This window comes from Coregonus lavaretus, assembly GCF_964263955.1.
Source record: "Coregonus lavaretus genome assembly, chromosome: 18".
NCBI classification, from domain to species: domain Eukaryota; kingdom Metazoa; phylum Chordata; class Actinopteri; order Salmoniformes; family Salmonidae; genus Coregonus; species Coregonus lavaretus.
This window is the reverse complement of record NC_140005.1, coordinates 12809403-12823359: the sequence shown is the minus strand read 5'-3', so window position 1 is coordinate 12823359 and position 13957 is coordinate 12809403. Positions and strand designations below refer to the sequence as shown.

The following is a 13957-nucleotide window of genomic DNA, read 5'->3' as shown; positions in this document are numbered from 1 at the left end:
GTCTGGCACTGCAGGATTTGAGTCCCTGGCGGCGTAGTGTGTTACTGATGGTAGGCTTTGTTACTTTGGTCCCAGCTCTCTGCAGGTCATTCACTAGGTCCCCCCGTGTTGTTCTGGGATTTTTGCTCACCGTTCTTGTGATCATTTTGACCCCACGGGGTGAGATCTTGCGTGGAGCCCCAGATCGAGGGAGATTATCAGTAGTCTTGTATGTCTTCCATTTCCTAATAATTGCTCCCACAGTTGATTTCTTCAAACCAAGCTGCTTACCTATTGCAGATTCAGTCTTCCCAGCCTGGTGCAGGTCTACAATTTTGTTTCTGGTGTCCTTTGACAGCTCTTTGGTCTTGGCCATAGTGGAGTTTGGAGTGTGACTGTTTGAGGTTGTGGACAGGTGTCTTTTATACTGATAACAAGTTCAAACAGGTGCCATTAATACAGGTAACAAGTGGATGACAGAGGAGCCTCTTAAAGAAGAAGTTACAGGTCTGTGAGAGCCAGAAATCTTGCTTGTTTGTAGGTGACCAAATACTTATTTTCCACCATAATTTGCAAATAAATTCATAAAAAATCCTACAATGTGATTTTTGGAGAAAGAAAATCTCAATTTGTCTGTCATAGTTGACGTGTACCTATGATGAAAATTACAGGCCTCTCTCATCTTTTTAAGTGGGAGAACTTGCACAATTGGTGGCTGACTAAATACTTTTTTTCCCCACTGTAAGTATTTGATCACCTACCAACCAGTAAGATTTCCGGCTCTCACAGACCTGTTAGTTTTTCTTTAAGATGCCCTCCTGTTCTCCACTCATTACCTGTATTAACTGCACCTGTTTGAACTCGTTACCTGTATAAAAGACACCTGTCCACACACTCAATCAAACAGACTCCAACCTCTCCACAATGGCCAAGACCAGAGAGCTGTGTAAGGACATCAGGGATAAAATTGTAGACCTGCACAAGACTGGGATGGGCTACAGGCCAATAGGCAAGCAGCTTGGTGAGAAGGCAACAACTGTTGGCGCAATTATTAGAAAATGGAAGAAGTTCAAGATGACGGTCAATCACCCTCGGTCTGGGGCTCCATGCAAGATCTCACCTTGTGGGGCGTCAATGATCATGAGGAAGGTGAGGGATCAGCCCAGAACTACACGGCAGGACCTGGTCAATGACCTGAAGAGAGCTGGGACCACAGTCTCAAAGAAAACCATTAGTAACACACTACGCCGTCATAGATTAAAATCCTGCAGCGCACGCAAGGTCCCCCTGCTCAAGCCAGCGCATGTCCAGGCCCATCTGAAGTTTGCCAATGACCATCTGGATGATCCAGAGGAGGAATGTGAGAAGGTCATGTGGTCTGATGAGACAAAAATTTAGCTTTTTGGTCTAAACTCCACTCGCCATGTTTGGAGGAAGAAGAAGGATGAGTACAACCCCAAGATCACCATCCCAACCGTGAAGCATGGAGGTGGACACATCATTCTTTGGGGATGCTTTTCTGCAAAGGGGACAGGACGACTGCACCGTATTGAGGGGAGGATGGATGGGGCCATGTATCGCGAGATCTTGGCCAACAACCTCCTTCCCTCAGTAAGAGCATTGAAGATGGGTCGTGGCTGGGTCTTCCAGCATGACAACGACCCGAAACACACAGCCAGGGCAACTAAGGAGTGGGTCCGTAAGAAGCATCTCAAAGTCCTGGAGTGGCCTAGCCAGTCTCCAGACCTGAACCCAATAGAAAATCTTTGGAGGGAGCTGAAAGTCCGTATTGCCCAGCGACAGTCCCGAAACCTGAAGGATATGGAGAAGGTCTGTATGGAGGAGTGGGCCAAAATCCCTGCTGCAGTGTGTGCAAACCTGGTCAAGACCTACAGGAAACTTATGATCTCTGTAATTGCAAACAAAGGTTTCTGTACCAAATATTAAGTTCTGCTTTTCTGATGTATCAAATACTTATGTCATGCAATAAAATGAAAATTAATTACTTAAAAATCATACAATGTGATTTTCTGGATTTTTGTTTTAGATTGCGTCTCTCACAGTTGAAGTGTACCTATGATAAAAATTACAGACCTCTACATGCTTTGTAAGTAGGAAAACCTGCAAAATCGGCAGTGTATCAAATACTTGTTCTCCCCACTGTATATTTTAGAATAAGGGTGAAAAAGTCAAGGGGTCTGAATACTTTCCGAATGCACTGTATGTGTATGTATATGTGTGTGTGTATATGCATGTATGTGTGTGTATATATGCATGTAAAGTACCAGTCAAACGTTTGGACACACCTTCTCATTCAAGGGTTTTTCTTTATTTTATACTATTTTCTACACTGTAGAATAATAGTGAAGACATCAAAGCTATGTAATAACACATATGGAATCATGTAGTAACCATAAAAGTGTTAATCAAACCAAAATTATTTTCTATTTTAGATTCTTCAAATTAGCCACCCTTTGCCTTGATGATGGCTTTGCACACTCTTGGCATTCTCTCAACCAGCTTCACCTGGAATGCTTTTCCAACAGTCTTGAAGGAGTTCTCACATATGCTGAACACTTGTTGGCTGCTTTTCCTTCACTCTGCTGTCCAACTCATCCCAAACCATCTCAATTGGGCTGAGGTCGGGTGATTGTGGAGGCCAGGTCATCTGATGCAGCACTCCATTACTCTCCTTGGTCAAATAGCCATTACACAGCCTGGAGGTATGTTGGGTCATTGTCCTGTTGAAAAAACAAATGATAATCCCACTAACCACAAACTAGATGGGATGTCGTATCGCTGCAGAATGCTTTGGTAGCCATGCTGGTTAATTGTGCTTTGAATTCTAAATAAATCACCAACAGTGTCACCAGCGAAGCACCCCCACACCATCACACCTCCTCCTCCATACTTCACGGTGGGAACCACACATGCGGAGATCATCCGTTCACCTACTCTGCGTCTCACATAGACACAGCGGTTGTAACCAAATATCTCAAATTTGGACTCATCAGACCAAAGATTTCCACCGGTCTAATGATTCACCCAGTCTCCTCTGAACAGTTGATGTTGAGATGGGTCAGTTACTTGAACTCTGTGACGCATTTATTTCGGCTGCAATCTGAGCTGCAGTTAACTCTAATTAACTTATCCTCTGCAGCAGAGGTAACTCTGGGTCTTCCTTTCCTGTGGCGGTTCTCATGAGAGCGAGTTTCATCATAGCGCTTGATGGTTTTTGAGTCTGCACTTGAAGAAACTTTCAAAGTTCTTGAAATGTTCTGTATTGACTGACCTTCATGTCTTAAAGTAATGATGGACTGTCGTTTCTCTTTGCTTATTTGAGCTGTTCTTGCCATAATATGGACTTGGTCTTTTACCAAATAGGGCTATCTTCTGTATACCACCCCTACCTTGTCACAACACAACTGATTGGCTTAAACGCATTAAGAAGGAAATAAATTCCACAAATTAAGTTTTAACAAGGCACACCTGTTAATTGAAATGCATTCCAGGTGACTACCTCATGAAGCTGGTTGAGAGAATGCCAAGAGTGTGCAAAGCTGTCATCAAGGCAAAGGGTGGCTACTTTGAAGAATCTCAAATAAAATATATTTTGATTTGTTTAAAACTTTTTTATTTACTACATGATTCCATATGTGTTATTTCATAGTTTTGATGTCTTCACTATTATTCTACAATGTAAAAAATAGTAAAAATAAAGGAAAAACCCTGGAATGAGTAGGTGTGTCCAAACCTTTGACTGGTGTGTGTGTGTGTGTGTGTGTGTGTGTGTGTGTTTATGTTTATGTACTGTATAATTTATATCCCACTCCAGAGTTTGAGTGTGGAGTTGTTCTTGTGAGATACTGTTATGGCGAAAGTATTCAGTAAAGGGAAGGGACACAATACAAGCCCTGTTAAATATGGAGAGTGTTCTCAGACAGCCTAGCCTCACTAAAGAGTAATTTAAGGGAGTTGTAGGTTACTCTTTAACAGAGCTGCAGCCATGCTGTTTTTTTTGTCTCATCAAAACACAAAAGCTGCAACACAACACGTCCAAAACACAAAAGCTGCAACACAACACGTCCAATATTTACTGCTGTCAAAGATCTCCTGCTGTTGTACAAAAGGGCATAGGCCTATACATGTTTTTGAAGTTTCTTGCAAAACACAAAGCTAATATTTCTGACGCTAACTTGTCAAGCTCATGTAGTGGGTGAACCCGGTCATAAAAATCGGTTAACTTTTTTTGTTCTATCGACTTCAAGAGTTCACATCTTCACATATTGAGCAAATTTGCAAAACTACAAACAGACTTTAGTCAATTAACTTTTGGTAACCCTAGCCTGCAGGTATAATGCATTATCGGGTGATAATGCTTCGTAAGACTCATAAACATGTACGACCTCCTTATAATGTATTTTAATCATCTCATATCTGTTTTGCCCCCTCACAGAATGACATAATCTCCAAACTGTGTACCTGTGCCGTCTCCCTGGCCATCTTCCTGTCCGTGTCTAAGTTCTGTCCTGTGGAGCGCTCCATCGACGACAAGTTCATCGCCTCTACCCCCTTCATCCTCCAGGTCCTCTACCTGTACCTCTCCATGCTGGCCACCCGGCCCAAGTACTACTTCATTTGGACCCTGTGTGAGTGCACTTTAGTATTATTCATGTGACTAAATCTGAAGTAAAAAAAAAAAAAAAAACGTGAAGTATTTGGGATTTTTGAAGGCTGCTGGGGGAGAATAATGTGGGTGTTAGCCACTCCTTATAACAAATCAGGGTGATATTGGCTCTTCTAAACTCACATATAACAGTTGGGCTACTTGCAATGTGTTACACTGCCCTCTAGTGTCAAGGGGGAGAACTCACTATACCAGAGCCTCTGTTCATTCAGTTGTAGACCTACTATAGTCAAACAGAATGGTCTTGACAGTAATGGATGTTGTTATTCTGTCTTGGCCACTGACATTCTGCCTGGTAACCTTTGTTGTGTTTTCCCATTGGACAGCTGATGCCATAAACAACGCTGCAGGCTTTGGCTTCAATGGCTACAACAAAGATGGCACCCCAAGGTGGGACTTGATATCCAACTTGAGAATACTGGACATTGAGGTTAGGCTCTGCCTTTTTAAAAATTATTCACATTTTCACTAGTACTGTAGTAGTAGTGTATGCTATTATTATCTAGTTTGGCTACATTCACTACTAGAACAGCACCATCTCTCTCTTTCTAGTTTGCCACCAGTTTCAAGATGTTCCTCGACAACTGGAATATCCAGACAGCACTTTGGCTCAAAAGGTAAAATGCATCATAAACCAGATTACGCTGTACTATCTCACGACAGTAGTCGTGTAGATAGAATATCTACAGTTTATCTATATGTAGATTGTACTATTACAGATAGTAGGCCTATATATCAGTAGTCATGCTGATAGTATACTGAAAGTCTGCACTGGTCTGCCATTATCTCTGTACGGATAACACATAATCATCACGTTGGGATGTTGGGATGCACAAGTTGGGATGCTAATGCTTTAGTTAGCATTAGCTAATGTGCTAATGCTGCATCTGCGTCATGTGCACTCAGGCTGAGATGCTACTATTGTGATTAGCATTAGCGGGTATGCTAATACTTTAACTGTACCATGTCTGTTCTCTACAGGGTTTGCTATGAGCGCTGTCCCATCAACCCCACGGCGGCCACCTTCCTACTGTCGGCCATGTGGCACGGAGTGTACCCCGGGTACTACCTCACCTTCCTCACCGGCATCAGCATGACCATGGCAGCACGGGCAGTGAGTACACAGTCAACACAGCTGGTGTTACCGACCGGGAATCAAACCCGGGTTGTCTGCACACCTCAAAACTGCATTAGCCTTTTGCGCTAAAGCCTAGGTGTTTACTCTGCCAGCTAATGCAAGTCCTCAAGTTTCAGGCAAGGTTACAAAAGCACATCATTGATGTCTTTAGCTGGTGTTGCCCCATCTCATTCGTCAATGCATTTGTCACAGTCACCATTAGCTCTGGAGCAGACCTTACCTCTGATATAATAGAAGTGAGTTGGTGGACTAGGATGATATTTATGTGAAGAGCGCAGAGAGCTGACATGGGGAGACTGAGCTGTGACCCTGTTCTGATTTAAACAGGAGGCTATAAAAAAACAGGGCTTGGGCACTGGCCGCTAGGATTTAAAGCACATACCCCTTGGCACAGCGGATGAGTGTGTGTGGGTGGGTGGGTTTGTGTGTGTGTGTGTGTGGGAGGGGGCGCAGTCTGCTTACACATGAACAATAGTGAGCAATGGTGTGTGTAGCAGTATGATAGAGACAGGGTAATGGACAGGGTGTGTAGCAGTATGATAGAGACAGGGTAATGGACAGGGTGTGTAGCAGTATGATAGAGACAGGGTAATGGACAGGGTGTGTAGCAGTATGATAGAGACAGGGTAATGGACAGGGTGTGTAGCAGTATGATAGAGACAGGGTAATGGACAGGGTGTGTAGCAGTATGATAAGGACAGGGTAATGGACAGGGTGTGTAGCAGTATGATAGAGACAGGGTAATGGACAGGGTAATGGACAGGGTGTGTAGCAGTATGATAGAGACAGGGTAATGGACAGGGTGTGTAGCAGTATGATAGAGACAGGGTAATGGACAGGGTAATGGACAGGGTGTATAGCAGTATGATAGAGACAGGGTAATGGACAGGGTGTGTAGCAGTATGATAGGGACAGGGTAATGGACAGGGTGTGTAGCAGTATGATAAGGACAGGGTAATGGACAGGGTGTGTAGCAGTATGATAGAGACAGGGTAATGGACAGGGTGTGTAGCAGTATGATAGAGACAGGGTAATGGACAGGGTGTGTAGCAGTATGATAGAGACAGGGTAATGGACAGGGTGTGTAGCAGTATGATAGAGACAGGGTAATGGACAGGGTGTGTAGCAGTATGATAGAGACAGGGTAATGGACAGGGTGTGTAGCAGTATGATAGAGACAGGGTAATGGACAGGGTGTGTAGCAGTATGATAGATACAGAGAGAGACAGGGCAATGGACAGGGGGATCATCATTGTGACAGTAGGAGAGTCAGAGGACAGAGAGGCCCGTGGTAGACAGATGTTGTCCCTAGATGACCTCCACATCTCCTCGACACTCAGCTCCATTCTCCCTCTCCATCACATCTAGGAATAACATAGTCATAAGCTGTCATGATAAAATATAACTAGATTGGGACTAGATGTTACAATTCCCTATCCGGAAGTATGCACTTTGCACTTGCACACTTTCCCTCATGGATTAATGAAAGCATTGGATTGGTGTCAGCACAGGCTGGTATGGGAGTTTCCATTTGTCATGTTTGTTAGACCAGTGCATTATTTTATAAACCACAAGGGGGAGTGAATGAGTGCAAACCTGGGTGAGAACGGTAGCAAATTGCACCGCAGCCATGATATCCTGAAAAGGAATTTCAGAAAGACAAAGCTCTATATTCATATTGATACTCTAAATGCATTCTAAATACAGGTCATGGGTGAGTTATGCAGTAATGATGGCCATCCAAGTTGATTGCTTCTGTTATTGTAGTATAAAAAACTGGGTCAGTCAACTTCTTGTAAGGAGTTAGTTTATAATGGATACAAGAGGCCATTTAAGTCTGAAAGCTGTTGACTTGTTAATGGGGTCGTAACTCTGATGGGCCCATCTTATATTCTCTAACCTCCATTGCATCTTCTCTGATTATTCAATACTTATTTTTACTTTCTGTATCTTAAAGTCAATGCAACATAATGTTTGTTATGTGATTTATTCACAATTTCTTCCTGTGGCTCACTTCCAGCTAAGACACAACATCAGACCCTATTTCCTGGGTTCAACGACACACAAGAGCATCTACGACGTCATCACGTGGGCGGGGACTCAGATCGTCATCTGCTACACGGTGGTGCCATTCGTCCTATTGGCCGTTGGGCCGTCCCTCAAGTTCTACAGGTGAGTGGCATTACTGATATTCCACATGCTCTACCAGCTCTTTTGAAATGTAATACATATGTAAGAAGTTATGTTATATGTAACAATGTATATTCAAAACAGTAACTTTATTAATACTTGTGTAGACTACCAATGTGCGTGACTCAAAATGTGTTGGGTCCTAGGAAACGTGGGAAGCACCACCATGTTCAAAACCCCTGTCATTCTTATTGTGATTTTTTTCTCCAAATGCCAGTTCAACAATGCAGGCCAATGATATGCCAATGAGTACGGCACAGACAGGGACACGGCAAAGACAGGGACACGGCACAGAGAATAACCTCCGTTCCACGGCACAGAGAATAACCTCCGTTCCACTTTCTTTGTGGCCCCCCTCAGTGCCAAACTGTTAATGAGACCACTTAACGACTAGAAGACAGGGACGATTGATGGGGAGAAATAAAACGGGGGCTATATGTGATCAGGGCACTCCAGTGAAATCGAAACAAATCTACAGTGTAATTTGGTGGAAGGTTGTTGTTATTTCTGCCAGGCTGAGAGGCGTATAAACCCCAGTCATTAAACAGGAGAGTTAGGGGCTGGCTGGCTGGCTGCTTGAATGGAAGGAGGGAGGGAGTGAGACCTAGTCCGAAACCATGAGGTGCCTTGAGGACATGGTCTTCTGTTTTAGGATTTAATGGTCCACTGTGCTGCTGACCTGTGTGGACTTTAATAATCCCATAATCACAAATACACTGACTGTAGGTACATAGCGGGCAGGATTTTCTTTCCCATTAGGATTAGGTAGAATAACTTGTCAGGACTAGTTCACCCATAATGAGTCCAAATAATTTGTATTCACAGTGACATTTTGTGAACTCTTCTGGAATCTTTATGCCACATAGAAAACTCTCCTTGGCATGCTCTTTCGGGGGCTTAGGCCTGGATGGCGGTTATGTGACAAATGCATTTGTGAACATTGCTATACAGAGCAGATGACATCTTGATTGATTGATTGATTGATTGATTGATTGACTGATTGATTGATCCTCTCTCTCCAGGTCATGGCACTACTGTATCCACATAGCCTGCCTGCTGCTGGTGTTAGCCCTTCCAGTGAAGCCCCGGCACCTCCGCATCAAGGAGGAGCAACAGCAGCAGAACACTCTACAGGTTGACCACAACAGCCACTCCATCACAGACAACAACTGCAACCAGAAACACAAAGCCACATGAGACCTGGGAGGAAGCCCCCCCCCCCCCCCCACACACACACACACACACACACCTCAGCGCTCAAACAACCGGCACAGAGAGAACAGAACTCTGCTCGAACACTGAGACAAAGTGTGGCGATTCTTTGAGACCACAAAGAACCAAAAAAACGGACAGGAACACCGGCATAACAGACAATAACAAACACAGTTAAACAACAACAACCAACAACAACAACCCGTCAAACCTTCCAGTAGCAAGGAAAGACCGCAAATCATGCTTTGGAGAAATGAGAAGAAACGTGAGGAATGGATAGAGAGAGTGGTATCCAAGGGTTACCAAATGGCTAGGATCTAATGAGCGATAATAATGACATTAGTGATGATGCAAACGGTGCAATGCTAATCGACAGAATACCGAAGACTCTGAAGTTGCCTTAAACCCTCTATGTACTGCTAGCAGGTTAGCGGCCAGGCTAGGTGCATATTCTGCAGGGTGAGAATGGTTGTGTTGAGGGGAGATCTTGTTGCATTGGGAAATTAAGCAGTTGTAGTAGGACCTCCGCCATGTAGAGGGCGCTATACAGGCTAGTCAGACATGTATCTAGAGGGTTTTTGTCCGAAAAGGATGTAACCTCTACTAGAAAAAGAGGCGTGGTAGAAAAGTGAGAGAAATATATGAAAGAAATATAACTTTTGTCTGATGCCAACTCCAAGCAGGCTGCCTTGTTTGATTACTGTCACTTTTGTTTGTTTTTTTTACCTGTTTTGTTTTTTTCATATCTGCTGCTTTTTTGGAATGATACTCCTTCTATAGAAATGAGGGTGCATTACAAAATGAGTGTGTTCACGGTGACTGTTGATTTAGATTAATTGTTTTTAAGGGCTTTTTTGACATGGGGCTAATTTCCTACTGTAACTGATTCCAAACTGTAGGTTTCCTCTAGGTTCAAATGTCTTGCCTTCCTCTGTAGCATCAGTTACAAGTTCAGTACTGTTAAAGTGGTTTGAAATCTACAACTATGCTTCTAGATTTACTTTATGAAAAGTTACTTAAATAAAAATCTCCCTCGATTAGTTTTTGAATCCATAGCCTCTAAATGAAATGCAACAAACTGTATTGTTACCATACTGTATGAGTAATCAGATATAGGATGTGATGATTAATATAATATCACACTAACTGAAGCTAACTGTAAAGTAAATGATGTTTCTAGAGCTACACTGTAGTCCAAATGAAGCTGATTTAGATGTCTGAATTACCTTTCAGTAACACTAAAGGTTGGGCAATATGTGTTTGACGTTTAGGAAACCTACTGTATGTAATATTATTTGTACGTGTTTAACATAATTGGAATAATGGGAAACATAACATATTTCTTATGTTTCAAGTTTTTGTTAGTCGTATGTACAGGATACACATGGTATACACCATCCAACGAAATGCTTACTTGCTTAATGCTTACTTAATTCTTATGCTCTAATCATGAAGCATAACTCGTATGCTGCCTTGTTTTGTGACCCTCTTAATAAACAAAATAATATTTCAAGCCATATCCCAGACATAAGCCACAACCCAAGAGGTTCCATCATTACTGTAATGTGGGAACCACTGGTGTAAGAGATACATCTGGTGGGCGAACCAACTCTTCCATGAGGGGTTGATAATTGTGGTCCAGAGGACAGCCCATGAGCATAGTCTACAAATGTTCTGGTTAAGGTTTCACAGTGCCTTGTTTCTGCAGAGGTATGGACAAGGGTGTACTGGGACGAGAAATCGGCCATGGAATTTCTAACACTCTTCGAGGCCCCCACATGGCCCATTTCTTTCCTTGAAACCCCCATTATTATCAAGATAATTATAATGTTGTGCAAGAAAAGCAAGTTAGACAGGCCCACTGGGCTAAAAATGGACCAGCCCATCTGGCATTTGCCGGAAATGCCAGATGGCCAGTCCGCCCCTGGGTATGGAACATTCCATCTCATACAGTGCAGGCAGCCATTTAACATATTTTTGACCATACAACATTTATTAGATGGTAAGACTTGGCTTAGTGCTGTAGTACAACCAAGATGGCAGCCAATGAACCAGTTTAGGGGACTTTCTTTTGTGATAATGAGTAACAACAATGCAGCAGATTCGGGTTTTCCAATGTAATCTTTCTTCATCTTGTTTTTCTAACATGTGCATACTCCTGCCATAAATGTGTGTATTTATGTAATTTTTAGATGTTCACGTGGTCTATAAGTGTATTTGTAGCCAAGGTGTAATGCCTGATGAAAGGAAAGGGATGCTACCTTTACCAACAAGTTGATAATTGCACTGCATGGCCACCCAAACCTAGCCTGGCTAAACTAGACTGAACACTATGCACGCAATTGTTTGTGTAGCATTGTGTGGTTTAACCAGGCTACCCCAAACCAGCAGATCAATGCAAACTGCTCCATATGTCCAAAGTGCCAAGTCATAAACGGCCCATATACTGTATGTTGTACGTATGTGAAAACATAATGGTTATTTTTGTGTCAAGAAAGAAGAAACTTAATGAAAGATTTGTATAAGTCCTTTGAAAAAACGGATTTATGTTGTCAAATAAAGAAATTATTTTTCAAACACTAATGCAGAGATTTACCAGAGAGTCTTCTCGCTCGCCTTCTTTTGCACTTTTGATATGAATGTTAGTGTGCAGTGCTACACGGGGAAGTTGCCAGGGAAGAAGGCAAAAAAGGGATGGGGATTCACAGCGAGGATAGAAATATTTTATCCACATGGGATCATTGGATAGAGATGTGTTAGGGTGCATCCCAATAGTCCTACATGGCTTCCATTCCTTGCCTCGTTCCCTTCATCCTCACTAGTCTGAAAATATAGGCCTGGCGAAAGTACTATGGTAGATCACTACCATGGCTACCAGCCAAGCTTTCACAAATCCAGTTATTTTAAATGGAGGAAAGAAGATGAAACCACTTTGGACTATTGAGCGACACCATAAAATGTGTGTATCTGACTCTGACCCTCTAGGTTTCTGAAAAGAGCGCTTGGAAAATGAGCCAGGTTCACGAGCATTAAGTCACTGGCCTGCACCTAATCAGAAGCACAGTGGAAATGAAAAAGCTTGAAATCTGGGTCTAAGAGATCCCTCTCATTTCCCAACCTAAAACAAAGAAGAATCCTCTGCTATATTTCTGTGTGTGAGTGTGAAAGGGAAGTTCTGTATATCTTTATTAAACTATTAAGCATTTGTTTTGAACAGTCATGTATATGGTAAAATGCAGAGTATTGGAAATGCATGTAAGACGCAACACATTCGCCTTATCCCTCCATTTGCCATCATCATCAGTGGACAGGGCCACAGGACTGCTAATAATACTAATGTATCCCTGTCAGTCAACATGGCTCTGAGTGCTATATCAGTTTTTGATAATATTTGGAATGTTTCCACCAAGTCCTCTCCCAGGCATTAGCTATTATTATTCAGTAGATTGTATAATGCAAATGATCTTATTCCAAGAATCCAGACATTGGGATATGTTGATCAAATCAAATTGTATTTGTCACATGCTTCATAGACAACAGGTGTAGATTAACAGTGAAATGCTTACTTACAGGTCCTTTTCCAACAATGCGGAGTTAAAGATTAGAAAAATATATATAATAATAGATAGTGACACAAGGAATAAATAAATACACAGTGAATAATTAATTGTATTATTATTTTTACAATAATGCCTTTCTGTGCATCTTTCTTCACTGTGAGTGACCTTTCAACCCTTTACCGTTTACACTGCTTGCTTTCCAGTTTGTGCTAGCGTCCTTAAAAGTTACAGTTTATTTGGATTAAGAAAGTTTATTGATAAGTGGAGGATCTTTCTAATCTACTGTACACTGACCTGGTTTTGAATAGGTTGAGGAATATTCAGTCTTGTATTCTGCCATTTATGCTTGTTTTTTTTTGTTGCTTTAGTTCACTTTCAATACCAAATTTGCCTTCCCTGAATTCAACTGAGTGTTCTTTAGGCTATCTATGTTTAAATAAGAGTATCATTTTTAATAAGTGGCTGTTTTTATTTATGTATTATTCATGAAAACGTGGGGGAGGTGTCAAGTTGGTCACTTTTGTCAACACTGTGAAGCTTTCTTGTAAAAATGCTTTTTTTTGTAACAGTCTGTGTCTGTTGGGACATAGGCCTATGTATTTTTGTTTCATCTAAATGTTTCAGTTGTATTCTTGACTGTGTTGGTGGTGTATGTTTCTTGGCAGTAGCCTACTGATTAAAGCAGCTGATTATATACGTTTCGTGGTCACTTTTTTAGTGGTTCATAGTGGTTATGCAATGTAATGTAGGGATTTCAATTAACTACATTACATGGTAAGGCAGGCCAGTATTGAACATCACATTTCTAGCCTTGAACAATGATAGATGAGGCGATTAAATTTTGACCAGTCAGGTAAGCGCGTACTGCGGCTGCGTGCACCTTGTAGCTGTTTAAACCACGTCACGCCTTCGCTGTAAAAGTAGGCGGAGGTTTGACAAGCCACTCAAATCGTCAAATGTTCATAGCTAGCTAAACTGCCTGAAAAAGTACAAGATGGTTGTGGTGTCAAAACAGTGAAGAAACTGAACGTTGGGAAATGAAAAAGGAAGCACCGGGTAACCCAGCTTGGACGAGAGGACGTTGTATTGTTTATTACTCGTAAAAGGTAAGATTCGAAGCAACCTGGGTTTTTGTGATTAGCAAGCATGGTAGCTAGTTAGCCTCAACAGGATATTAAAACACCTTCTGTT

General features: G+C 42.1%; 2 protein-coding genes across 2 annotated transcripts in view; both read left to right on the top strand.

The window, feature by feature from the left end:
* Positions 1 to 11802, top strand: part of LOC311146015 (lysophospholipid acyltransferase 2-like) — a 92498-nt gene extending 80696 nt beyond the window's left edge. The window contains exons 8-13 of the mRNA XM_084182450.1: positions 4436 to 4628; positions 4993 to 5096; positions 5219 to 5283; positions 5648 to 5780; positions 7825 to 7976; positions 9017 to 11802. Of these exons, the coding sequence (XP_084038576.1) occupies positions 4436 to 4628; positions 4993 to 5096; positions 5219 to 5283; positions 5648 to 5780; positions 7825 to 7976; positions 9017 to 9191 (822 nt within the window). The 3' untranslated portion in view covers positions 9192 to 11802. The remainder of the gene's footprint in view (positions 1 to 4435; positions 4629 to 4992; positions 5097 to 5218; positions 5284 to 5647; positions 5781 to 7824; positions 7977 to 9016) is intronic.
* Positions 11803 to 13715: 1913 nt separating this feature from the next.
* Positions 13716 to 13957, top strand: part of LOC311145419 (kinase D-interacting substrate of 220 kDa B-like) — a 102712-nt gene continuing 102470 nt past the window's right edge. The window contains exon 1 of the mRNA XM_084181655.1: positions 13716 to 13872. The gene's annotated coding sequence lies outside the window, so the exon portion shown is untranslated. The remainder of the gene's footprint in view (positions 13873 to 13957) is intronic.